The following is a 25,905-nucleotide window of genomic DNA, read 5'->3' as shown; positions in this document are numbered from 1 at the left end:
TATTTACATATCACTCAACTTAAACAATGAAAATATATTGGTCAGTTTCAGGGATCTCGCAAATCAATTTCACTACAGTTCCCATGCTTACCACGTTTAAATCTCAACCACACAAACTATTTTTTCCAAACACATCAACTCACATAATATATAACCCAATGTAGTGCTTTTTCATACTGTACTAAAGTAGTTTTATTTTACCATAAGTATACAATACCATTTGTAAAAAGCAGAAAAATATCTGTACAAAATGCAAGCAACAGAAAATACAGTATATCTCTTTCTGATGTGGATGGGCACGCATAGGAACTGCCACAGCAGATCAGACCAGTAGGTCCATCCAGTCCAGTACTGGTCTCCAACAGTGGCCAGCACTAGCTGCTTTAGACAAAGGTGCAAGAATCTCTGCATAAATAGTTAAGGAATAACTGGCCCACAGGGAAAATTTCCTCTTAAAAGTTAGCAACTCGTTCAAGCCTTCAACCTTTCAAATCTCTTTAAAAAACTTTACTATCATAAACCTGTATGCTCTTATTACCCCTGTAAATGTCCAATTCTTCTTTTAATTCTGTTAAGTTCTCGGCCTCAATATCTTGTGGCAATGAGTTCCACTGGTTAGTTGTGTGTCATGGTGTAACAGTATTTCCTGGAATGAAGTTGTTCTGAAACAGCTAGTGCATTCCTCAGGACACAACACTCCTTTATTCTGAAAATATGCTCACTAGGTATATCAATTCTACCACCACCTAGATGGCAGGCAAGGGCTTTGACACCGACTACAAAAACTGTATCCTGACGACCTGGATGGTCAAAAGGTGGTCAACATGGACAATCATAATCTGGGAAAATCTGATTATGGAACAATTCCCCATGCCTCATACACAGGATTCTGATTTGCAGAACAGTGGGCAACAATTGACTGAAATCATCCTTCTATTTATATACCAGCTAGTGAGGGATGCACCGACTGCAAACTCACTAGGTCATGTATAATGTTAATATGGTCAAAGTGCATTGCGTGTTTAAAATCGTGAACGTACATGAAAGCATTTATGCTAGTAATAGATTTTGTAAAAATTTACCAGATTTTGTCAGGTTATGTTAGAAACCGATTTCACTACAAAGCTAAACGAAGAGTCTACTTCAAATCTAAGCAAGATCTGCCTCTCTCTGATACTTACTCTTTAAAAAGTCGCTTGCAGAACTCAGAACTTTAGAAAAAAAAAAGTACATTTTACCAAAGGCCCATTAAGCTGTGAGGCAGTGGTCTGACTATCCCCATATCAGTGCTGATTTCTACCATGTTTGTCTAAATAAAAACTCCTCTTTACAACCCCATTCCTACTCCTGCCTGATTCACTCAATGAGGTCACAGCCCATCATCTGAATCCACTGATGTGGACTATGACAACACCCCTGAAATAACTGGGCAAGAGGATGCAGGGGTGGCAGATTATAAGGAAGAAAACTTCTGGTTTCTGAAGATATTTGCGTCATCAGCAATAATGGGAAATGAAGTGCAAGAGCATGCAAACAAACGGGATTCTGCAAAACATTTTGTAAAGTTCACTTGCTACATGTTGAAGGGACGACAATCTTACAACAGCGCAAATCGAAAGCTCAAAACTCTGATGCTGCAAGTAGATGTTAACTTTGATTGACAGGAGCATGTGAACCCAGTTCTCATGCAGCACTGGAAATATGTCTTACAAGGAACCTTTAGCATTTCACACATGATCCTCATGTGAAGTCTCTATGAAGTCATATGTACAGATTTCATATTCCAGCTAATTGGGTGGGAAAGGTCACAACTGTGCCATGGAGAAGAGCTTGTATTAAATAAAACAGCAAAGACTCTCAAGCCTCCATCCAGGCTGTCTCATTACATTGCTAGGAGGTGATTTCTTCAGACAAAGAATGCAAAGCACTAACCATAATTGCAGCACACTTAAAGGTCAACATCTCCAGACTTTAAGACTGCAAAGATGCTTAATACAGAGACACACGCAATTCATGCAATAATGGAAAAGAATCGCCAAAGCAGATGAAAACAAGGAGGGGGACAAATCAAAGCACTATGAAAAGGCAGCAAGATGACTTTGCTGGGAACCCCAGTATGAGTATAGCAATGCCAACAGTTCTGGGGAAGAGGTCATTCTGCTGACCATTAGCTTAATAGGAATGAGAGATGATCTATTTCACAAAGAGCCATGATTTTTAGGAATCTCTGTACCTTTAAATGACAGAGGGGCCAATTTAACTACCTCACCTTACATGGCGATACCTTCACAGTATGTGTGGGTAAGAACGACCACCATGGCAGAATGGCTGTCTTGAGATGCCTCTTATAGAGCGTCTTCTACAGTGCAGTGTCCCAGATCAGAATGCAACACATCAAGGAGTTAGTGTAAGTGATGCACCTAGATCCCATATTGCTACACTCTGAAATTCAAGAGCTTTCTGGAGCTTGAGAACTGGGCGAGCACTCAGTGTCATTCTTACCTGTGAATGAAGTTTTTCTTCTCCAGATACTCCATGGCTGAGGAGATCTGAGTCGCCATGTACAGTAGCACCACAGCATTCACCTCCTGTCGGTTACACTCACGCAGATAATCCAACAGATTCCCATAAGTCATGAACTCTGTGATGATGTAGAACGGAGGTTCCCGTGTACATACCCCTGTGGAACACAACATTTTAGAACACATTGAGACATTGTTTATGTCTGCAGATTCTGCCCTTTAGGACATATATAAGTGTGTGTGTGGGGGTGAGGTGGGGGGTGGGGGGGGAGTTTCCCAAAAACTGGATAGCAGCTTGTTTTATATTTCCTGCTTTAGGCTCTTGCATCTTAAATGCAAGGAAGAAAAGATAATTAAAATCAAGTACTACTTTTACAAATTGTGAATTTTGCAAGAGAATAAGTGTCTGTATCTGAAGCCTTGGTACAGTAAGCAGCTTATCTGCTCCTTAACATCCATATCGCGGCACAAGGGTTTAATTCAAATCCCTTTGCTTGGCATTTCTATCACTCACCTAATAATTGCACCAAGTTAGGATGCTTGATCTCTTTCATGACTGCGGCTTCTTTTAAGAACTCTTCTACCTCCATGGTGTCCTCCTGAACAGAAAAAGAAAAGCTTCAGCAAGGATAATATGCACAAGGTGGAAACAGATTTTAGCAGGTGGACTGAAGAATCACTGCAAACTGAAGGTGTAAGCTGAGACTGTCCCAAAACTACTGTTCCTTACTGCAGTTGCATCACGCTGCTGGGTGGGGCTCGATCCTCTGTTTAACTGGTCTACTGTCATTCTTATACCATCAGCCTCTTTTGGCACAAAATAATTATTTCCCCTTTTGTGGTAGGCCCCTCTCCTGCAGGGAGATTATCTGCTTAGAGAAGCCCATTTAGAGTTCCCATCTTTAGAAAAAGACTGACGGCACTTGCTCATGCCACAAGAAATAGTACTAGGGTGACAAAAGGTGAATGAGGCAAGAAGACAGATGAGAACAAAAGGCACAATGCTACACATGCAGATGCCTGAGGCTACCTGCATCTATTACGAACCACCATTTCAAGGACTCAGAGTCATCTCTGTTGATTGGGTCAGTGACAACTGACGGTGGCTGCTTCACAACTGAAAAGTGCAGGTTTTATGGCTTATGAATTTGTTCCTGGCTTTTAGAGACTAATCTGTGATGTAAATGTTCTGGCTAGATGTTGCTGCATATTATTTGTTGAGTGTCATTAAGTTGCTCGCAATTACACAAAACAAGGAAGCTACTGTCTTTATTTGAAGGAATATATATTCCAAAACAAATGTGCACTGGAAGGCCAAAAGGTCATTTCGAAGTGGTTCAAAAATATACTTGTAAATACAACTATTCTTTCTATATCAATGTTTCTTTCACTGGTGGATTAATGCTGATAGGCTTCATAGAAGAAGTGTTTTAAAGAGGGATTGCAAGGGATTTGCTGCTGCTGGTAAGGCTGATAACATGGGTATGGCTGATGCTGTAGACCTAGCTGGTACTCTATTTCGTTGTTAGCACTGATAGTTCTATTAAAACGGTTTCACTCCATCATTTACTGTTCCTTTACGAATTGGTACTGTTTAATTGGCAGCTGTAGTTTCCTGACACTGTCAATACTACACAGCTGTGACGTTCTTGGGAACAGAAATTTAAACCATTTCCTTTGGCAAACGAAATTGGGTTAATCAGAGTTTCAGAATGATCCTAAATACTTGTTTATCTAATGCTGGATATGTAAACTCCACCAAGATCATTCTGTACAGAAGATTGCAATTTTTCCTTTGTGTTAAATCTCTTATCCCTCAAAGAAAGAGGTAACAGAAAAGAAACAAACAGAGAATTACTGTAACAATTATTTGTTTGAGAATCTAATGTTCATGAAAGGTACCAGATTTATCCAATTTCAATTTCCAATTATATCACACCGCAGATCAGGTACAGCAGTGTGAGCAGCACGACACAGTAATATATCTCAACCCTGACCTTAAGAGATCACCTCCAGAGGTACCAGGGTAGCTAAGGCTGCATGACCAGTTCAAATCACTGGCCTCTCTGCTAAGGAAATGAACAAGGATTTCATTATGTCAGTCGTGATAGATGTAAACTAGATCTCTCTGCACTATGAAAAGGACTGAGATGATCAGCTCACTTTACAATGGGCCATGAAAGTGGCCTCACATGACAATTTTTAGTCACGATCAGCAGCAGGTTGGATTCAAACTAATGGCCTAGAAGTTAGAAAGCTTTGTCTCCAATTGCCAATCCATTCCCTGAGCTATCCTTCACCAATAACACTGTGTTTCTGTTATCTCAGATCTGTGTGTGACATTCCTATACCCAAGTACATGAAATAAGGAAAGTGCCTCAGCCTTCACACTGAAATTTCTTGTTTTTTGTTAGCATATGGCATCAAAACTATAACCTTATATTACAAACAGAACACTTTTTGATCAATAGCAATGCTCACCATCAGTCCAGTTACTGAGAGGCTGCTCTGCAAGAATTAAACCTAGGAAGTGAGTTAGTGCTCTGTGAAAGGATATGACATTCCTCTCATTGCTTTAAAACTGATTCCAAACTGGAATAGCCAGCTCACTAGTGAGTATTCTTTCAACCCCAAACAACACTGGCTTCTGTTATTTTGGGGTCTTAAAATACTCAATACACAGGACATTCTGGCTAGGATACCTTGATTTTCCAGTGGAATATGCTAGTGAGAAATGCACAAGCACTAACAGATTATCTAGCACCATGCAATTATATGTGATAGAAGCACAGACCACGTCACTTTGGGCCCTTGTTTTCTCTCTGTATAAACTACCGTATATACTCGTTCATAAGCCAATTTTTTTTTTTTTTTAAGTAAAAAAAGGGAAGTACCAGCCAAGGGGGTCAGCTTATCAACAGGTATAGAGCAGGAGAGGTGGGACACAGCCCCTCCCCGCAACAGAGGGGGCAAGGAGAGGCAGCACAGCCAACAGAGCCAGAGTCTCTCCGCTTCAGGCCATGCTGTGCTCCCCACAGCCTCCGAAGCAGCTGCAGCTCTGGGGCTGGCAGGCCGCAGCCATGCTGCTCAGCCCCACCCCCCAGAGCAGGCTGGGGCCGTGCTGCCCAGCCTGTCGGAGCAGCTCCAGCCAGGCCAGAGACATCCTCCCCTGGCCCTCCCCAGATAAGGTGGGAAGGGATGGGATGGGGAGAGTGTGGGGGTCCCGGGCTAGGGGTGGGGTCATGTGGGGCGTGGTCACAGGGGTTACTCCCCTGACCCCCAGCTTCTCCCCCTCCCCAAAAATTTCCCCACCGGTTGCTGTCCTGGCCCGTCTGGGTAAGCAGCTGGCACACCGGGACAGTTTGTTTACTTAGGTTTACCTCCATGCCTGTGGACACTCGAGGCAAACAAACCATCTTGGCCCGCCAGCAGCTTATCCTGATGGCCCGGGAGCCAAAGTTTGCTGACCCCTGAATTATAGGGTCGACTTACGAATGGGTCATAGAAATTTTCCATTTTTACTTATCCATCTTGGGGGGTGTGTGTGTGGGGGGTCGGTTTATAAACAAACCGTCTTATGATCGAGTATATGTGGTATTTGGTTCAGCAGGCTCTGAGCTACTCCTAACCAGTTTAAAGGAGGCTGGGTCACAAACGAGTGAGATGCAAGGAAAATAATTCATCAAGCACGAAGGATATCAGAAGAACCAAGGACATTTTCCCCCTAGTTTTTCTTTTCATTATTATTTCTAATATGCAGATCTGGGGCATCGAGGGAGACAAGGAAAAGCAAGAGAGCTTTGGAAAATAGTCTCTTAAAGGACAATAAAAAGAGTGCTTTGGGCTTCCCTAAAGAAGCCATTGAACACTTGGCTCCTCCTGCTGGTGTTGGAATATAAATGTGAGGTATTACAATATTCCCTGAAACTTTGAAGATTGACCAATGGGATTATGACTGACAGTAGACTGATGGATTTAAAAGAAGGTGGATTATGAATTTGCTTTTAAGTATGATTTAGTGTGCATAATTTCAGATTACAGTGCTTCTTCAGTCTCTTTTAGGGTATTCGAATATTTCCCAGGGGAGAGTGTTGCTCTGGATTACATTATGAACCATTTTCAGTCATAAAATATTTACTTGGAGTATCTGAAACAGTCACGGTCCTTATCAAGGTAGCTTTTTCTGACGCACAAACACGGAGATTTTATGGAATAATACACTGTGCCTTTGCTGCTAGAGGTTTTCATCAAAGCAAACAAGAAAGGAATGCAAAATTATTTGAGGTAAGGGGGGAAAAACATCTTTGAAATGCCCCTTAACCCTCAAATACCACATCAGCAGCAAGATTGCAGATGGCTACAATAAACTCAGTGTTTCAGGAAAACAACTGGTCTCTCATTATTCCTTTAAATAGACATTTCATTCTGCTTGTCAAATCCCTATTCTAGCAACACTATGGGGTTCAAGGAAGAGTTCTTCCCAGCATTCTCCTCTGCAAACGAGATATAATCACACTTTAACACTAGGTGTCACTCTCTCCATAGAATAAAGAGGAAAGGGGACTTGAAGTGTTATTTTTCTTTGGATGAAACCAAGTGGGGAACAGTAACACTTAATAACAAACAGAGTGTTATAAAAACAGTTAAGTGCCCAAATGATCATCTTCTGAAACCATAACAACTCAGGAATACTCTGGTAGTCAGAATTCAAGGGGTTAAAAAAAAAAAAAAAAGAGAGAGAGATCACTTTCCCCAGGTCCAGGACGCATTTTTATTCACAGACATAAAGCATATATACATTCCTCTCCATTTCATGATTTCCAACATGAAAGCTTTCATTTGTTATTGTTTCCGTACCAGCACACCACACTGCAACTCCAGCAACGATGGCATGGTCTGAAGCTTGCGTTTGAATTCCTAATAGTAAGAGTTTAAGCTATGTGGATGGAAGGCACTATGGGATCTCAATGAGCTTTTTTTTTTGGTTTATAAAATCAAACCTCAATGCCTCTGTGAGCTAGGTAAGTATTATCCCCATTTCACAGATGGGAAACCAAGGCATAGAGAGATTAAGTAGCAGAGGCAGGAACAGAACCTGATTCTCTGACTTCCAGTCCAAGCCACTAAGAGTCTAATCTATTTTGGTTGTAGATACTTAATCCAGAAAGTTCCTTCCCCTCATCCTAAATCTTTTAACAGTGAACAGCTACTGAAATGCCTATTTTCTAGGTGCACAAGGAGCTCGTCTTTTGGGAAAGGCACATGATGTGACTAGAACAATTAAGGTATCTGAAGTACCAGTGAAGCATGATCTCTAAATTACATTGTCTGTTTCACATCCCACAGTAACCTTTACCAATTTGTGTCAGTTATGTGACACCTCACCTTTGCAGCTCTCCTTCCCAAAAATGTGAGAAACACACATATCCCAGGCTTTAGCCTGGTTACTGGACACAATAAAGTCCTGCCTATATTACAAGTCAGAACAACATTGTAAGCAGCTTCCCTGACTTGGTTGTAATTGTTGTGTAGATGGAGCCTTGGAAAACAATACATAGAGCCCTGTGCAGATACAAAATCTAGTCTGTGGATATCCACAGATCTGTAGGGCTCTAACAGTACAAACGGTCCAACTCTCATATAAACATAAAATAATTAGAAGAGGCTGACAAATGCACTTAACTAACAGCCACAGATGTTCTAGACCAGATGTAAGCAAAGGAAGGATTTCCAACAATTTGCATCATCTGACCCTGACGGAGGAAGACGGACAGAGACCACTATCCAATAGCCAGGCTTAAGAAGGGGTAGCATAAAACTTGCGTTCCAACTGGAAGGCTATGAATAGAAGCTTTAGTTCCTACCTTTAAGGTCTTCACAGCCACTGTAAGGTTATATTTCTTCCAGACTCCTTCATATACCTCTCCATACTGGCCCCCTCCAAGTTTGTGCTTCATGGTGATGTCAGTTCTCTCAATCTCCCACTTGTCATAGTTTGGAGACACTCCGTAGATAGTGGGCTTGTTGCGCTTGGGTGCTGGGTAGTGTAAAGTGGTGATGAGCCCATCTGCTACAGTCGAGTGGTGATGGACCAACTCTGCCAAAGTGTTGAAGCGGCTCTCTGAGGAGACATACAGCTGAAAAGCAACCACGAGAGAGAGAGGGGGGGTTCATTCACACAACACAAACAGGGTATTGATAAAACGGCTTTAACATGCAGACACATTATATTTTGCTTTCCTGATATTATAGTTTGTTTTTGTTTTACTGTTGCTTACAGTAGGCCGGCAGACACACCACCTCCAGCCACACCACCTCCAGCTGCCATCTGGTGAGATCTCCCAAGCTAAGCAGAGTTGAGAATGACCAACACTCAGATGGGAAAACCTCTGGTGCAGATGACTGAGCAGGCAACAGTCTTTCCTCTGAGTCAGTATGGATCCAGTGGCCTTGAATCGTGTTGCGGATCACCCTGCTGCTGTTGGAAGTGTTCTCTTTCAAAGGAGGCCCTGGCCACTTGTGGTCATTTAAGATCCCATTCACTTTTCAGAGAAGTGGAATTGTTAGCCCCAATGTCCTGACCAAATTTCTACTTGGGTAACGACATTCTACCTGCCTAAATTCCCTTTGAAGTTTCAGTAGGACACCATATGCCTCTTCACTCTTGTGCTATGAGATTGTGTAGTGCTGCTGTGTGGCATTAAACAGCTGGGCTGTTCCAATCCAGTGATCACTGCAGAGCAACAACACACTTTCAGATTTGTCTGGATGAGAGATGCTACACGGATGTAAGATCATTGCCACTGAATGTGAGCCTTCTGTGGAACACTAACAGAATGCTGCACATGCCTTTCTCTAGGTCTCTTACACATTTAGCAAGCTTGATGCATTTTGAAACGAAAAATCCCTTAATAATGCTGGGCAAGAGACTCAAGAGTAACACACTGCATTCCCAGTGTTCAAATTCCAACCCAACTCTATACTCCTTGGGCTCATAGAAGCTGGTAACTTGGGAAAAGGATGCTGATAATCCCCAAAGTAGAGAGGGGGAACATTTCACTGCACCAGCATATTGGTCTGCGCTGGAAGCAACAGGCTGAAGGTGGCAGAGTTCCTCTTTTCGATTGAAGGATGTAGCCTTGTCATGGAGCCAATTCAAAGCAGGGGGAGGAGCAGTAGTGTGCCTATCAAACAAGGGAGATGCATCTGCAGCAGGGAAGCTGAAGAGAATCAGATGGGGAAAGTGAGGCGTAGCGTAGTCTCTAGTTTAAACCCTGCCAATCGCACTGTGCGGGCTCTGGCTTTCTGGATCTGTGTTTGGTTCAGTGCACCCAAGCAGGGGGAGGGCTGGGGACTAGAGATGACAGAATGTCTGTCTGAATGAGTTAGAAAAAGGTGTGAGAGGGAAGAGATCGGGAATAAGGAGAAGGGAAACCAGACACCAGTTGCATAAAATGAGGAAGCCTTGTGGTGCAAGAGAAGCATTCCTCCAACCCCCCGCCCCAAAATCTCATGAAACACACAAATGGGTCAGACAAATGGTTAAATACATATAGTAACCCTTAAGGTTAGTCACAATGGGCAGAAGCTTCCAGTGCTCCAGGGACTTATCTGAAACAATGCAAAAAAGGTAAAAGCTCAACAGACACAGCATAACCCAGAGGGCAAAACTGAAATGTGTAATCTGCAGCGATGGCCCCATGTTCTGTCTGTCTGTCTCTGTACCACAGGATGAGTCACAAATACGTTATGCTGTTGCAGCCCTTTGTATCTATTATCTTTCAGGCTAAACAAGAATTACAGGAGTCTTGTCCTCTGTAAAGTTTCTGGGAAATGTAACATCTATGCAAAATTTGGAGCCTAGAAGATAACTGTGCTGTAGGGACACCCTCCTCCACTGATATGGGGCCATAATCCTTGCCTAAAATGGCATTTCCTCTGAGGAAAAATCCTTTGAGCTATTGGAAGAGAGGCATACATGCATGCCCAACTGCTAGTCTTTCTATAAAACCACTTGAACTGAAGCCACAAAATTAACCGTTCAGCGGATAACACAATGACTAATGGATGCATATAGACATTCTGAGCTGGGGAGTTTTGCACAATGAACTGTGGAGATCTACATTCCCTTATTCTTCCTTTTCTTTAGCTGCCTTTGCCATTGGTAAGGCTCACGCAGGAAGTTTGTATCTACAGAAGGCAGAGTTGGCTCAAAAGGGGACATTTTCTAACCCCTACAAAAGTCAAGACAACATTCTTCAGTGAAGTGTGAAAAAACCATCATAATAGAAGAGGTGAAAGCACTTTTGGCCCACACATAGAAAAATGAACCGACATAAATGATGCAATGCAGCATAGCAAGAAACAGCTAGCTCTTAGTAGAGCAGCCTAGTTGGACTAGGACTCCTTTATCAACTATTCCAAGCTACTACAACCACTGTTTTAAGCAGATAGTATCTGTATGAAAGCAACTTCTCTGATACTAACCGTTCAGATACCACACTGATGGGTGCAACAAAGAATGTAATTAGACGATAGTTCAAGATCCCTCTGGCATACAGTGTGCTGATATCCCTTTGCATTAAAAAACGGTGATCTTGGTCTTATATGTTGGTTTCCATTTTACAGTCTCAAAGCACTTTATATATAGGATTTGAACTGCACAATGTTCCTGTGTGGCAGATAATATGCCCATTTTACCTTTCTGTTGGAACTGGGTTTTGGAAAATATTGTTTTTAATTAATCTAAATTTTAGGCCAAATTGGATCGTACAGTGTTTCTTTACATCCAGATGAGGAAAGTGACACACAGAAGTTAAAATGACTTCCCAAAGGTCACACAGAGAGTCCACAGCCAAGCAGGAAATAGATCTTCAGATTCCTCTGTCCTCACCTCAGATCCCAAGACCACACTTCCTCACATTATTGCATGCACAAAATTTACTATTCATGAATGGATCCCAAACAAAAACTTCACTGTACAACTTTTCTGTAGACAGGGCTTTTCTATCCTCTTGATGCTCAAATCCTAAATTCAATCCTGAACGCCTTACTTCCCATCAGCACTAATGGAAACCAGAATTATGCTGATGTGTTCAAATCTACATCTGGAATTTGTGGCATGCATCAGAAGAAAATGAAACAAACAGCAGCTACGAATGGCTATGCTATGCAATAAGCCACATAAACATTCTGACCAAATATTCACAGCTACCTCTCTTCCTCAGACCTCTTTCCCCAAATATTCACCCAACCTGTTTGTCAAAGAAATTGCACCAGGGACCCTCTGTTGCTGCTGACAGCAGTCCTTGTATAGACATAATGGATTTTAGGCTTCTGCAATGTGTAGGGTCACATGGAACGTTCATATAAATTGTTTACTGGCTGCACTGCTGATACGTTGCCCGGATAATTCTTGTAGATCCTCAGAAACCCTGTGATGCTGGCCCTGCTTCAAGGGTCTCCTGTCTGTTCTGTCTGCACAGAATAGTTGCCCTTCTGCAGCTTCTGTCACCAAACTGCATTCCCTTCTCTGCTATGGCTTTTTATCTTGACTCCCAGGAAAGTCTCAATGGATTCCAGGGCTGACCCCCCCTGCTTTCTGATGCATACTTAACCTCAACAGATTTCATCATCCACAACTGCAAAACCAAAATTAAAATATATAAACATCACCACAAAAGGAAAAGTGCACAGGTAGTCATGATAAAAGCATCAGGGTTTCAGTGATGGGTTTCCATCAAGGTCACTCATGGGAAGTCCAAGAGGAAACAGAGAGAACCATATAAGATGCACAGTCCTGTGACCCTATATGCTGAGAATGACAAGATTTTAAAGCCAGCTCCACAATGCTGTTTGTTTGATTTGGTTATTGAATAGGAAGACTTGGCCTCAAGTGCAACCAAACTAGGAAAATCAAACTCTCTGGAGTACGGAAGGGGCTTACCCTGAACCTGGCTGCCCTGAGCCAACCAGCCAAGAAGGGACACTTTTAATACCTTCCTTAAAGTAAAGTAGAAGATGTGGTCTGGGTGAAGATGAGCCAGTGAAGTGGAAAGTAGAGAGAAAACTTCTTGAAGATCTTATTTTCTAAGCTGTTGAACACCAGTGGGTTTGATCTAAATGGTGCTAAAATTAAAAAGTAGTCATCTCTATCTGACCCCTTCCTATACCCTTCTATTTTCCCTTGGAAAAAAGATGAATAAAAGCTGTGCTATGCAAGGCACATTTGTATGCCAAGCAGCAGTTGTTCCGCACATTTTTGTAATACCTCCTTCCCCTGACACCGTGTTCACTCAGTCACAGGATATGAGCCCACCACCGCCATTCATCCTAACTGTGGTGCTTGCAGTATTAAATTCCTCAGATGGGCTGACTAATGATACAGCAAGCTGAGAAGGCCCCAGATGCCCAGAGAGTTGAGGGGAAGGGCTTTGCCATTTGCTTTTTCTTTAGGAGAGAGATGATTTACTGCAGAGTAGTTAATACAGTTTGATACCCAGCAGTTCAGAATGCAAGCGTCTGGCCTGGCCTGGCCAGTCCAGTATTTCACTTGGTAAGGACTTGGACATTAGCTCTGTCCCTGGTAGAGACCACATTACCTTCTCCCCTCCCCCGCCATAGCTTTTGGATTTCATGTGACTGTCAGCTACAGGTTTGTTTTAATGAATTCTGCTTGTCTGTGCCTATTCTCAACAATGTTGATTAGAACAACTCTGGGGAAAAGAAATCATTGACCTGCGTAGTATAGATTTGAGCTGATCACCTGAGCTCTGCTTGATTGTTTCCTGGGATAAACAGCACTGCCAAGATGCAAGCTTCCAAGTACCAAATCCTTAAAATGCTACAATGGGGATCACGTGGCACGACATCTTGCAGTTAATTGGTCATGGAGCTATGCTCATTTACAACATATGAGGATCTGGCTCAACATCTTCATAAGCAAGCAACACACATCCCCAGTACCAATTTGGAAAGAAGCAACATTAAACTTCTAGACACAGAGAAAGTATAATATTCCTGATCATCCTTTAACTTTCTTAAGCGGGCTTGTCTATATGAACACTTAGGGTACGTCTATACTGCATACTAACTGCAGGCTCAGACTCAGGTTGGAGCCCAAGCCCCGCTTCTGTCCAAATACGAGCACGAAGGACCCAGATTCTAGGACACTATGGAAAGTGGGAGGATCAGAGACCAAGTCCCTCTGTGATTCTGGTCCAAGCCCGGTCATTTTGCAGTGTGGACACAATTCAAGCCGCAGACCTGAGTCAGAAGGTCTGAGAAGTGCAGTATGGACACATTAGCAGGGCTGAGACACCCAGGTCCAGCAACTATAACCCAGGTTTAAAATGCAGTGTGGACGCTCAAGTGCGGGCTTGGAAACACTGAGTTTATAAGCCTGTTTCCACAGACCCAGGCTTACAATGCAGTGTAGACATATCCTCAGTTCGTGGCAAGCTGGGACATAAATCTACCTCGCACGAGCCTGCCATGCAATAAAAAAGTTCCTAGTATGCTTTAATCCACTCCCATTTCAAAGCGTGGTAGAACAAAGAGCGCTACAGTGGCAGCATGGATCCACATGGGAACATAGCGGGCGGCAGGCTAATCCGAAATGGATTGAAACCCCAGCTTGCCACAAATAGTGTTATATAGATAAACTCTAAGTACATAACACAGACCATTTCACTTTGCTAATTTCAACCATGTGCAGCCTGGCTGCATCCTGAATGAGAAAAGAGCAGGGGGAAAAGGAAAAGACCACAGTACCTATACATTGCCTTGACAAACCTTACAACATTACCCTAATTACAAAGCTTTTAATTAGAGCAGCTAAGAAGCATTTTCATTAAAGAACATTTGCTTTTCTATAAGCTTCTTTCATACTTGAAGTGTCTTAAATGGTTTTACACAGTGATGAGTTAGACAAATAGAGAAGTCATTAAGTACTCAACATTGCAGAAACTAGAGTTTGTTTTACTGACCTGATCCTGCACCAGTGAAATCAGAGAGTTTTGCCATTGATGTCAATGGGAACAGGCCCTTACTGGGCAAAGGAACGCTGGCCTGGACCAGGACCATGGAACCCCTTGTGGCTGATTTTTTAAAATGTATCTATTTTTAAATGGCAAGGGATCTTTAAACTACTAGATGTTGGCAGAAAGGGCCTCATGGAGAACAGCAATAGCCATGCCCCCCCCAGCCGTACTGCAACATCCAATTTAGACTGGATTTAAAGAAACACTGCACGATCCAATAGGGCTTAAAATTTAGATTAATTAAAAACAACATTTTCCAAACCCCAATGTTTTGATGAAATTCAAACAAAAACCTAAGGAAAATAACACTTTAAAACAAACGTTTCCCTGCAGCATTCACAAGCTGATTACAGTAGCACTTGCTAATGCACAAAAACCTGAAAGTGAATGAGACAAGAAACTGGCCAATACAAAAGTGAAACTACAATGCTAAACCTTCCTTTCATTATCCAAGATGAAATGAAGAACAGAAGGCAAAAAGCAACAAACAATGATAGCACATCTAGTGGTGTTGTAGCTGTACTGGACCCGGAATATCAGAAAGACACGGTGGGTTATCAGAACAACTTTTGCTGGTGAGAGAGACAAGCTTTCGAACTTACAAAGAGCTCTTCTTCAGGTCTGGGATTCCCAGTTTGTTTAAAAGCGTCATTTAACTGGGATTTCCAGACCCAAAGAAGAGCTCTGTGTAAGCTTGAAAGCTTGTCTCTCTTGACAACAGACGTTGGTCCAATAAAAGATACTGCCTGGCCCACCTTGTTTCTGTAATGATAGAACATGATAGCTTTACAATTATTTTGGTTCCAATAACCTGAAGTGTTGTTAGTAACACAGATAAAGAGACTATTTTTAAAACACATGACTTTTAACTTGATAGTGTCATTTTAAGCCCAAATTATGCTATTTGAACCTCTGGGGCAAAATTCATTCCTGGTATAACTCCACTAAAGACATTAATGGAGTTACATCAGGATTAATCTGGCCCAAGGTTTTCACGACTGAGACATACCAACACCTGTTAGGGGCTTGTTAAAAGGAGACACGTTTTCCCAAAGCTCTGCTGACAAATGGTTATATCATCATCTGAAGTGCTCTTTGTTTAGATGTTGTAGGTCTGTATCTAGGACCTGATTCTACTCCTGCTGAAGTCAATGGCAAACCCTCAGTTGACTTCAGTGGGAACTATACTGGGCCCTTTCTACATCAAGCAGTTGAAGTGGACAGAATGGTTTTTCCTTTGCAATTTGCGAGGTTTAACTCCTACCTTTCCATCAGATGCAGTGTTTATCCTGTAGTGGTACACCCTTCCCTCGTATCTCAGTGATATAGACCTCTGTCCTGGGCTGCTCTCACTCTCTCGCACCAGAAAGCTGCCATTGATTCCACTGCTCAGCAGGTACTCAGCGGCATTGCGTGATACTGGTCCATGGTACCAGGAATGTTTCTCCAAACTATTCACTGGGGTGATGTAGTTACTTGGTACCCAGCCCTGCCCATTCTTTGTTTGGGCCTCACACCATTCCCCGTTATGATTGTAGCCCAAGACACGGAGCTTTTCACCTTCACATAAAAACAAAATATAATTAGACATGGCAAACCTGGGATCTGAGAGTAAAGCTACGTGCCTTCTGGCTCACACATCGCCATCCAAAGTTCTGCAATCAGAACATATGCACTAATTCAGCAGAGAACTTAGGCATGTGCATGCCTTTAAACACAAGTATATTCATCAAAGCCAATGGGACTACCCACATGTTTAAAGTTACATATGTGCTTAAATGCCTTGGTATATTTAAAGGCCTAAAGTTAACAACTTTCTTGCTAATGCATGAACCAGAATAGAATCCAGCAAACTCTACCTGAGCTACATTGGCTCTGCAGGGCTAACAGGTGGGAGAAAAAGGAGTAAAAACTTATTGATTAGCAAGGCAAGCAGATGTGGTTTCAAGTATGCACATGGTATAGAACCTCTGAGTGAGAAGGGGATATTTTTATATAGTCACTTTTCAGAGAAGAGCTGCATTTTAATGAAACAGTTATAAAGCTACAGACCATACTCTAAAAAGTACTTTAAAAGTACAGTTAAGGTTTAATTCAGCTTTAAATCCTGGCTTCCATTGAAGGGCTTAATTTTAGTATATAATTTTCTTCCCCCAATCCACACTTTAAGCAGACTATCCCATTTAAAAGGCTCTTTCCTTGTGTCTTCGTTTTAGGACAATTTCCACTACAATGGTTACGCTGATGTGTTTCATAGGAATTATGAACTCAAATATTCCTGACTGACTTCATTTTCTTGTTCCTTGTCAAGATGCTCTAAAGCACCCCCTGGAGATCTCTTACCTTTAGTTATGCTGAGAGTGTTGTCCCCACTCGCCACAAAATCATATAGTGCAACAAAAAGATTGGGGTCATTTTCACTAGGACCAGACAGGAGGTTTTCCTTGGAGTTCCAACGGGCTGCTTCACTCAGACCCTGGGGCTCAAAATCGGATACTACTGGCCTCTGAAGGGCTTCTGGAGGAGAAGAGAAAAAAAGATAAAAGGAAAAAATAGGTTCAATCTTGCAGATAAAAGCCATCTGTTTTTTGCACCCATTATGAGTTTCTCATTTATTTCATTTCTTGACATCTGTGGTCCTCATGTACATGGGCAGAGGGCAAAAATGGTCATTCCTTAATTCAAATCTTATGGAGCATACGGAGCACTCTCATTGCAAACCTTTGTGCAATAGGGTCCCCACATTCTTTTCTGTGACATGCATTTTCCCTGCCTTCCAAAGGCATGGTGAAGAGAGAAGACATCTTTTCTACCTCTCAATAAACTTCTGTTCACGTAGCCTGCCTGCTGCTTTGCAAGTCATAGAATCATAGGACTGGAAGGGACCTCGAGAGGTCATCTAGTCCAGTCCCGTGCACACATAGCAGGATAAAGTATTATCTAGACCAGTGCTACTCAAAGTGGTGGTCCGGTCCGCAAGCCATTGGCTGCTGGTCTGCGCGCACGTTGGAAAAAAAAATTGCCGGTCCCCCCCATCAGATAGCTTGAGAAGCACTGATCTAGACCATCCCTGACAGGTGTTTGTCTTGGCTCAAATACCTACTGGATGTCAGATTTATTTATTAATTTAATATTTTTAAGAACAAAGGTAAATCTGCTAATTTTTTCTAATAAATAAAAAACATTAACGATCCCAAATCATAAGAAGACACACAGGACAATGATTATGGGGCACAGTATACCAAGGTTACAATTACAAATACTTCTACTTTAAAAAAATTATAAACTACCCTCCCTCTTCATTATTTTACCTAACAAGTTCAGAGTACAAGGCTGTTTCTCCCCCGACAGCAGCTGGTGACATGCACAAAGCAGAGATGGGACCATTTTTCTTTCACTCTTTGCACATTTGTAGGTGTTTGTGATGCCTTCAGCTGCCTCAAGGGAAAGATTCCCAACAGCTGGTCTTCACAATGAAAACTGAGTTTCAAGGCCCCCTGTACAAAGTGGCACATTATACTGCTAGTATTCAATAGAAAGAGCAACCCAAAATTTCAAGCTAGTCCAAGCACAGCAGAGAACCTTCAAGCTGCTGCAAACTTCTACCTCATATTGTAGAATGGATTAGTTCAGCATACACGCAACCCCACCCCTGCTGCCACAAATTAGTTCCAAGCCTTTCTCTCTGGGGTTCACATGGCAGCAGCTTGGAGGGGGGCGTCGCAGGCCAGGAGTATACCACAAACTTTTGCCAGTACAATAATGTCAGTTAGGGGTATGATTCTTCATGACATTTTTATACCAGCAAAAAGCCCTAGTATAGATGCAATTATACAGCAAAAAAGTCCCTCTGACAGTATTGTTTATTTTGGTTGAGGAACTAGTATAAACTATACTGGCAAACCCTTTCTAGCGTAGAGCAGGCCTTGGAGTCTAGCTCCAGCTGGGTGATGCCCAAGCAAGGATGGGGAGATCTTGATCTGGAGAAAACGGCCCTTGATCTGGAGAAAACTGTTCTACATTTCCAAGAAAATACCAGTTCTCACATCCTCCCTGGCTCCCTTTTGTGATGCAGGAAGCTCCAAGAAATCTTTTGTTCAGGTCCCCTTCCCTGATCAGTAATGATTATGGATTGACCATTACTACTACAGCCAGCTGGAGTTTCTCAGATGCAAGTGGGGAATAGTAATTTGGGAATCGCTCCAAACTTTTAGAAACATGATTTTGAAACAAGCTGGGAGCTATTTACAAAATGAACTAACACTAGTGGAAAGGAAGGTTTCAAACTCCATGTAGAGGGGATACTACATACGAGTGGGGCGTGAATGTACTGTGACTGTTATTACATCGGAGAATGGCTAAAATCCAGACTTCATTAAGTTAGGTCTGGTTGCTTTAGGGTATGTGGAGGTAAAAACATTATTCAACAACTGACAAAAATTCAGTAACCTCAGCATGTTGGTGCAAGTCAGCAAGATAGATACATACATGCTCAGAGTCTGTAGTATTAACACAGTTTATTATAATCATTTGGACTGGGTAAATTCAAAGATATCTATACACCTAATTAAGCCTACTTTCTTAGCCAAATACTTGCTATTGGGAAGTATATTCATATAGCAGATCAAGAAGTCAAATCATATTGCTTCACAAAAGAAAAAATATAAAATGCTAAAAGGTCAAAAAACAACAGAAATTTAGAAAAAGCCTATCTGAAGCCCTGTTTTTCCTTCCTTTTTGTGTAATGCTGATACATATTTTAATGCTCCAGGCCTGCTTTAATAGGGACAATAAAGGAAGAAACAGAAAATTAAGCTATAATCATTTTACCATGAAAATACTTTGATCTTGTCAAGCCCATTAAGCTCCCCTTATCAAACTCAGGGTGCTGCACTGATTGGAGTTACTCCAAAGTGAGTTACATCATCAGACTGGTAAACACCTGGAATAAACAGACAGCAAACAGCTGGAGGTGACTGATACACATCATCAGTAAGAAGTGGTTCTATGATGAAAGAGCTGCTCCCCCCAAATATGGTGCAAGCAGTGCAATTTATGCTGTGGGATGTACCATAACCTCAGATAGGAAGGAAAATGCCTCCCACTAGGGACTGTTCAACAGGAAGGCAGGAAATCCAAGGTAGTTTCACCTCCAATTACAATGTGACTGAGGCCTAGCAGGGGATTTGCTCGGGCCTGTCCATGAATCAGGATACTGGAGTGAGGCTACAGTGCCCCACAAAAGTCCTGCTCTCAGCCCCAGTCCACAGTGATGTCAAAACTGATTATGTATAGATACCAAGTTACTTGTTTATTTTCACACCATCAGATGACACTGTCAAAACATTAAAAGCAACTGCAACGTACAGTACTGAAGTCTAGAAGACTAGTTTTTTTGAGAATACGTTTTTGCAAGCACCATCTGTGAGAAGTTATTCTGGGGGGTATGCCTCAAACCTTCACTGATAACTTTCCACAAGCCTGGGGATTGGGGAGAATGGGACTACTGAACAATCTAAACTGTTGGCTGGCCTTTTTTTCTTCTTTTCTTTTAAACTGGGAGATTATTATAATAGGAAACATCAAAGAGTCTCCCTGACCGTACAAGTATGGCTTAAACCAGCACAGATCACACAGTACATGCTATACACATAAGATGAACACCCCCCTCCACCCCCCCGCTCCCTGGGTATCTTTTGACTCATTAGCTATCAGAACTTTACAATGGGAGACACACAGAGCACACAAACAAATGAAATGCCTATTCAAGAACATTGGGGCTAACTTACTAAGAATAGCTGAAAGAAATATAAGACAAAGCTAACAGGCTTCAACTATCCATACCTGACACAGAGATAGGCATATCCTGTCTGGACTTCTGAACGTCTAAAAACTCTCTCTGCAAGACAATGTTATGTTCTGATACTCAGGTGTAGCACAACCTATTCACATTCTCTCCTATTGGGGCTTAAAATCGATACAAAATAGTTCTCTGTCACAGTCACTCAGGCTTCTGCTTCTACTGGGGTGTGCAGCAGAAGTAAAAGTCCTATCAGCACCACTCTGCCACTCCCCCTTTTCCTTAATGATTTCCTTTACACTCTCTCTGCTCCCCTGTCGATAGTGGCCTTTATCCTGTCTTGCTTGCTGCTCCCTACACTTGGAACAATCACCTTCTTTTTACCTTGGTTTCCATCTCTTGGAAATGCCAGCTCCAACTGTACAGCAAAATCCCTTAAATATCCACACTGTACCTCTCCAAGTGAGATAACATCTTGGGGCACTGACTATATCTCACTGTATTTGTAAAGCACTGAACCCTCTTTTCAGTCACAAACATTCTGGGCTAGAACCAATGATGGGAGGTGAAAAACTTTAAAACGCATTACCAAGCCATTCAGCCAGTCAGATCCCTCCATAACTTACCTCTGCCGTGATGCAGACTGAATGTTGTCAGCTGCCAACGACAAGGCAGGTGGTGAGTTGAGACTACTGCTTCTTCTGCAAGAACTCACTTTACTACTACCTTCTTGTCCCTGGTGCTCCAAGCGCTCCCATTTTTCTTTTCACTCATCAGTGGTGTCCTGTCATAGACCTACGTGATAAATTCTCTGGAGTAGGAGCTCTCTTTTGTTTTTCCCTATCCGTACAGTGTCCCGCACGGTGATGCCTGATTCTTGCCTGGGGCCCCAAGGCTCTACTGTAGTACAAATCTCCACTGTGATCAACAACACGGCTACTTGCTTCTTTATAGCACCCTTGTACTGGGGAAGATGCCCACAAACAGACTAAATAAACAAGTTGCTGCAGTTCTTTTGAGTCAGATATTTGGTGAAATACTTTCCTCATCTCTTCTAAAAGAAGTCCCTCTCTCACATAGCATTCATTCATGTTAATGCACTAAAAGATCTAGTAGGCCTAGCAGTCTAGTTAATTACTGCTTACTTCAGGTAGAGAATCACTTTTAGAGACCATATATAAGAAAAGTTCTTGGATGCAAAGAATTCCGGTCTAGACCAAAGTGAGCAGATTTCCTTAATAATTAAAGCACAGGGCTGGAAAACAAAAGGCGAAGCACAGCATTATAACAAGCGTCCAAGGCTGACAGCTGGGCAGTCCCTTGGGGAGGAAAAGACCTCACATCTTCCAACAAAACAAACATCCCATGGACTTCCAGACTTGGCTGGCACTTTTTCACATGGTCATGTGAGTGAAGGAGTAGCTGGAGGACACAGAATAGATTATTAATCTCCTTGTGTCACACTGTCAATCAATCTGAAGTACTCCCCCTCTCCCTGACTCCCCAAAAACTTCTACTATGAGCCAGGATACACAGACTGAATAAGATTAAATATGCCTGAGTTTTGTGCATACTGTTGATTAAATATGCCTGAGTTTTGTGATGACTGTTGGAATAGCTGCCTCTTTATCCCCTCTATTTCCTTAGTGGCCACTCACAGATTTTCTGCGCTTCATGGAATCTGTATTTTAAAAAATCTGTAAAACAGACCTTCCAAAGAGAAGGGAGATTCCAGGTTTTAATTCATAACCCATCCCACTCAGCGAGTTCATGCTCAGCCTGTTCCGTCAACCAGTTTATAGCACAGTCTCATATAACCTTCTGCAACAAAGGCTTTTACCATAACTTGCGCTGCTAGTTAACATTTTGTTAGTCTAGTCTAATACAGTCAGTGCAACAACAAATGTTCAATTGAAGTGTCACCTATTTCTAAATGAATAGCAGCATAGATCCAAACTCTCACAACCTAAACTATTTTATTCACATTTGGTCACACTCTTCCACATTTGCTCCATCATAACTCCGCTGGCTGAGCTATACATTTTGAAAAAGTCATTCCCCTTTTTCACAAGGGGAAGATCAGACGCAGCCTGCATTGATCGGCACAGTCAGAAAAAAGGCTTGGACACGCTAGAGATTAAAAACGAGCTTCCACAGAATACACACAATTTATAAATTTCAATAAGTATTTTACATAACACAGCAAGCCTTACTAACCAAGCGGGTGACAGCTGGAATGAGTTCCAGAAAGAAAAAAAAAGCCACAGCCCCAAATCTATAGATGAATTTAACTACGGTCATTTTCTGAGAAATGTGAAAGCAGTCACACTCTGACAAAAAAGTCCTGTTAGGCTTTCTATTCCATCCCCTCCCTCTCTCAACAATGCAGGCATGAGCCACACAGTGTACTTTCTAGTATTCTTTCCAGTCAAGCTTAACATTCTTCCCAGTGCGATGGCTTCCACCACTTCCTCTGAGAGACAATTCCATAGTTTTTAATAGGCTTCATCATCAGGATGGGTGTTTTTCTGGCATTTTCCCGTTTTTAATTTCATCACATTAATTCTGCTTATAGCCCCTTGATACCATGGCAAAGAACTCTTGACTCTTGGCATTAACTATCAGCGGGAAAAGAGAAGCCAGGGGATAGGAGACAAACTGAATGCACGTGCTTTATTGGTCTGCAACCAAAATTATTTGATTGGATAAAACAAAATGAAAGAGCTTCCCTGAGCAGCAGTGGCCACTTAACGCACTTTATTTGTTCCAAATTCATTCACCACAAAGCCAGATTTTGATCTCAGTTACATCAGTGTAAGCCTAAAGTAAATCCATTGATTTCAGTCAGTGTTACTGAGATCAGAATCTGGCCTGGTACCTCTGAAGTGCATGAAGAGAAGCTCTCTCCAAGAATAGGACAATGACTATTGGCTGCTCCAAACCCTAGGCTGGTCTAGTGTAACTGTAAAATGACAATTTACCAGAAAAGAATATCCACATAATCCGATGGCTAGGAGTTTAGATATCACATCTTCAGTTACTTTAGAAAACAAAGGATTTTACCAGCATGCACAAAATAGTTTTCCACCTTTCAAGAATGTTTACAGGTTTAAGTAAGCCTTCTGCTTTATAGCATTATAACCAGCAGCCTTCCAAAAAAGGAAGCAAGAATATTTCAGCCCCAATTTGGGACATGGACTCGCTCCATTTTTCAGATTAGACTGGCACACGTACTCACTATGCCTCTGCAAACTGGCAAAGATAAGGGCGGGTGAGGGGGAGAGGTGGAGCTGATGACAAATGTTTCTTTTTCTCCCATTTTAAAATATTTCCTAGTGGGAATAATGTCTTCTTCTAGCCTTAGTCCCATCCATTTGGGGTCAGCTCCTTGAGTCCTTCTCCATTACAGTCTGTCTTGAAACAGTTCTTCAGAATCTCCATACCTGGGTTTCCGAACCTTCTCTTATCCTCCACTTCTTAAATTTAACATCCTGCTTCCTATACATTCTTCAGATCTTTTTTAGACATGCCCAAACTAACTAACCCTGGATTCCTCATCTTTTCTATAATTAGTACCACTTTTACACTTCCCCTAATTCATTTGTTCTGAACATGATCCAGGCATGTTAACATTTTCATTTCCAAGGTGTTCAAGATCTGTTCCTGTCTCTTCCTCAGTGCCAGTATTCTGAGCCATACAAAAGTGCAGGCCTAATTATGGTCTTGTAGATCTGACCTTTTCAGTTTGATAGACATCCTTCTATCACAGATCGCTCCACTCATTTCTCTCCATTTAGTCCATGCCTTTCCAGTTCTACATAGAAGTTCATTGCTGAGTTCACCATTATCCTATAGTATTGAATCTAGATACTTGACATTCTGGACCTTTGGTACTGGCTGGCCCCCCAGGGTACAGCTATGCAGCAAGCAGGATCCTGCAGCAGTGAGTCTCAGAAGCTGGGTATATAGGTTCATGCTACGGAGTTACAAATAGCTGTGTAGATCTTCAGGCTTCAGAGCCGGAGTTCCAGCCTGAGCATCTCCACACCAATTTTTAACGAAGTAGCATGAGCCCCGCGAACTTAAGTCTGTAGACCCAGGTTCTGAGAGTAGTGGCCACAGGATCCTGCTTGCTATGAAGACACACTCCCGGACTGAGTGTCATTGTCTTCCCAGTGGGAAATGTGTGAGAGAGAAAAAAGCCCAGCTTAAATCACAAATGAAATATCAGCATTAAAACTAGTTTAAGAACTACTTAGTTAATCAAACAAGGAAAAATCTGAGAGGTCCCAATTCATCAATACACTGAAGAACATGCTTACTTATAGCACATGCTTAAGCCCATCCCTACTGAGCAAAGCACTTTGAAGCAATACTCAACCCCTACCACATACTCACAAATATGCAAAAAGGACTTTCAATGATCTTCATTCCTAGAAACTAAAAGATCAGTATAACAGAAAAGTCTCCTACAACTTCAAGTCTTGTAATACAAGACCAGTGTGACATGACATTTCTGATTGTTTAGTAACAACACATGAGCGGATGCACACACAGAGCACAACAGAAATAACAGTGAGTGGTTTCAACTTAGTGTAGTAAACTTCCTGACAGTAGTATGTCCAAGATTTAGGTCTTGTCTTTACAAACAAAAATTATGACTATTAGGTTTTTATAAAATATGTTCATGAATTTATTAATAATTTGAATGAATACAGGTTTATTCTGTTACATTCCCCTATAGTGCTTGCAAGCCACACACTGCAGCATTGTGCTAATGCATGAGGACTATAAAGTTAAATGAAACTAACTGCAAATTAAACTTAACTGATTGGTCTATTTTCATTACCCAAGCTAAGAGAAATGCAGACAGTAAACAGCATCAGTGCTGAAAAGTCAATTCAGTTCGTCAGATTTTTCCAGGTATTCTTAGCAACACAGGTAAGTAATTAACCGCTTCCTTCATTTTAGATATGATTTTCAACCAGAATCCCTTTAAAAAACAAAAACAAACAGCTTTGTTCGACTATGATTCAAACAATGTAGATTTAGGGAAAATCTGACATTTAAGCTAATGTTCAGTAGTTTTAAAACAGCAGTTTCAGAGTCACACCACCTATAACACAAGCACAAAACAATTACACTGATTCTCTTCCTTGCTGAGCATCTGGTAATGTTAGAGAGCACAACCAAATGGGGTTGCCAGTGTGGGCACTATCACAGTTTTTCCAGCAAGGTTCAACAGCCCTCAGCAAGGATCCCTTCATGATCCAATCAAAACCACCCTTCTGTACTAGCACCTCATCCTAGGCAAACAGATTGGAAAGTAAGTGCACTCAGCTCTACAAGATAGTGCAGTAGGAGATGCATCTTCAGCAGTAACTGGCTGCAACTGTTTTCCCACACAACTAATGGTAATTTTATTTCTCAATTACCAATGAGACTTTGTAGTCTATGATAGTCATGAAAGCACAAGGCTGCCACCTGCTTTCTCTTTTTTCTCCCCCGTAACTCCACATGTTGCTAAGACAGGGAGAGCACA

The 25,905-nt window shown here is 41.9% G+C and overlaps 1 protein-coding gene across 2 annotated transcripts in view; it reads right to left on the bottom strand.

Moving 5' to 3' along the window:
• ABL1 (ABL proto-oncogene 1, non-receptor tyrosine kinase) overlaps nt 1–25,905 on the bottom strand; it is a 114,994-nt gene that overhangs the window by 8,456 nt on the left and 80,633 nt on the right. For both annotated transcript variants that reach the window (XM_074974019.1, XM_074974020.1), the window contains exons 2-6: nt 16,907–17,080; nt 15,828–16,123; nt 8,387–8,659; nt 3,037–3,121; nt 2,503–2,680 (exon numbers count right to left, since the gene is read on the bottom strand). In XM_074974019.1, coding sequence (XP_074830120.1) covers nt 2,503–2,680; nt 3,037–3,121; nt 8,387–8,659; nt 15,828–16,123; nt 16,907–17,080 — 1,006 coding nt within the window. The remainder of the gene's footprint in view (nt 1–2,502; nt 2,681–3,036; nt 3,122–8,386; nt 8,660–15,827; nt 16,124–16,906; nt 17,081–25,905) is intronic.

This window comes from Natator depressus, chromosome 16 (assembly GCF_965152275.1).
Source record: "Natator depressus isolate rNatDep1 chromosome 16, rNatDep2.hap1, whole genome shotgun sequence".
Lineage (NCBI taxonomy): Eukaryota > Metazoa > Chordata > Testudines > Cheloniidae > Natator > Natator depressus.
This window is presented reverse-complemented; position numbering and strand designations above follow the sequence as displayed.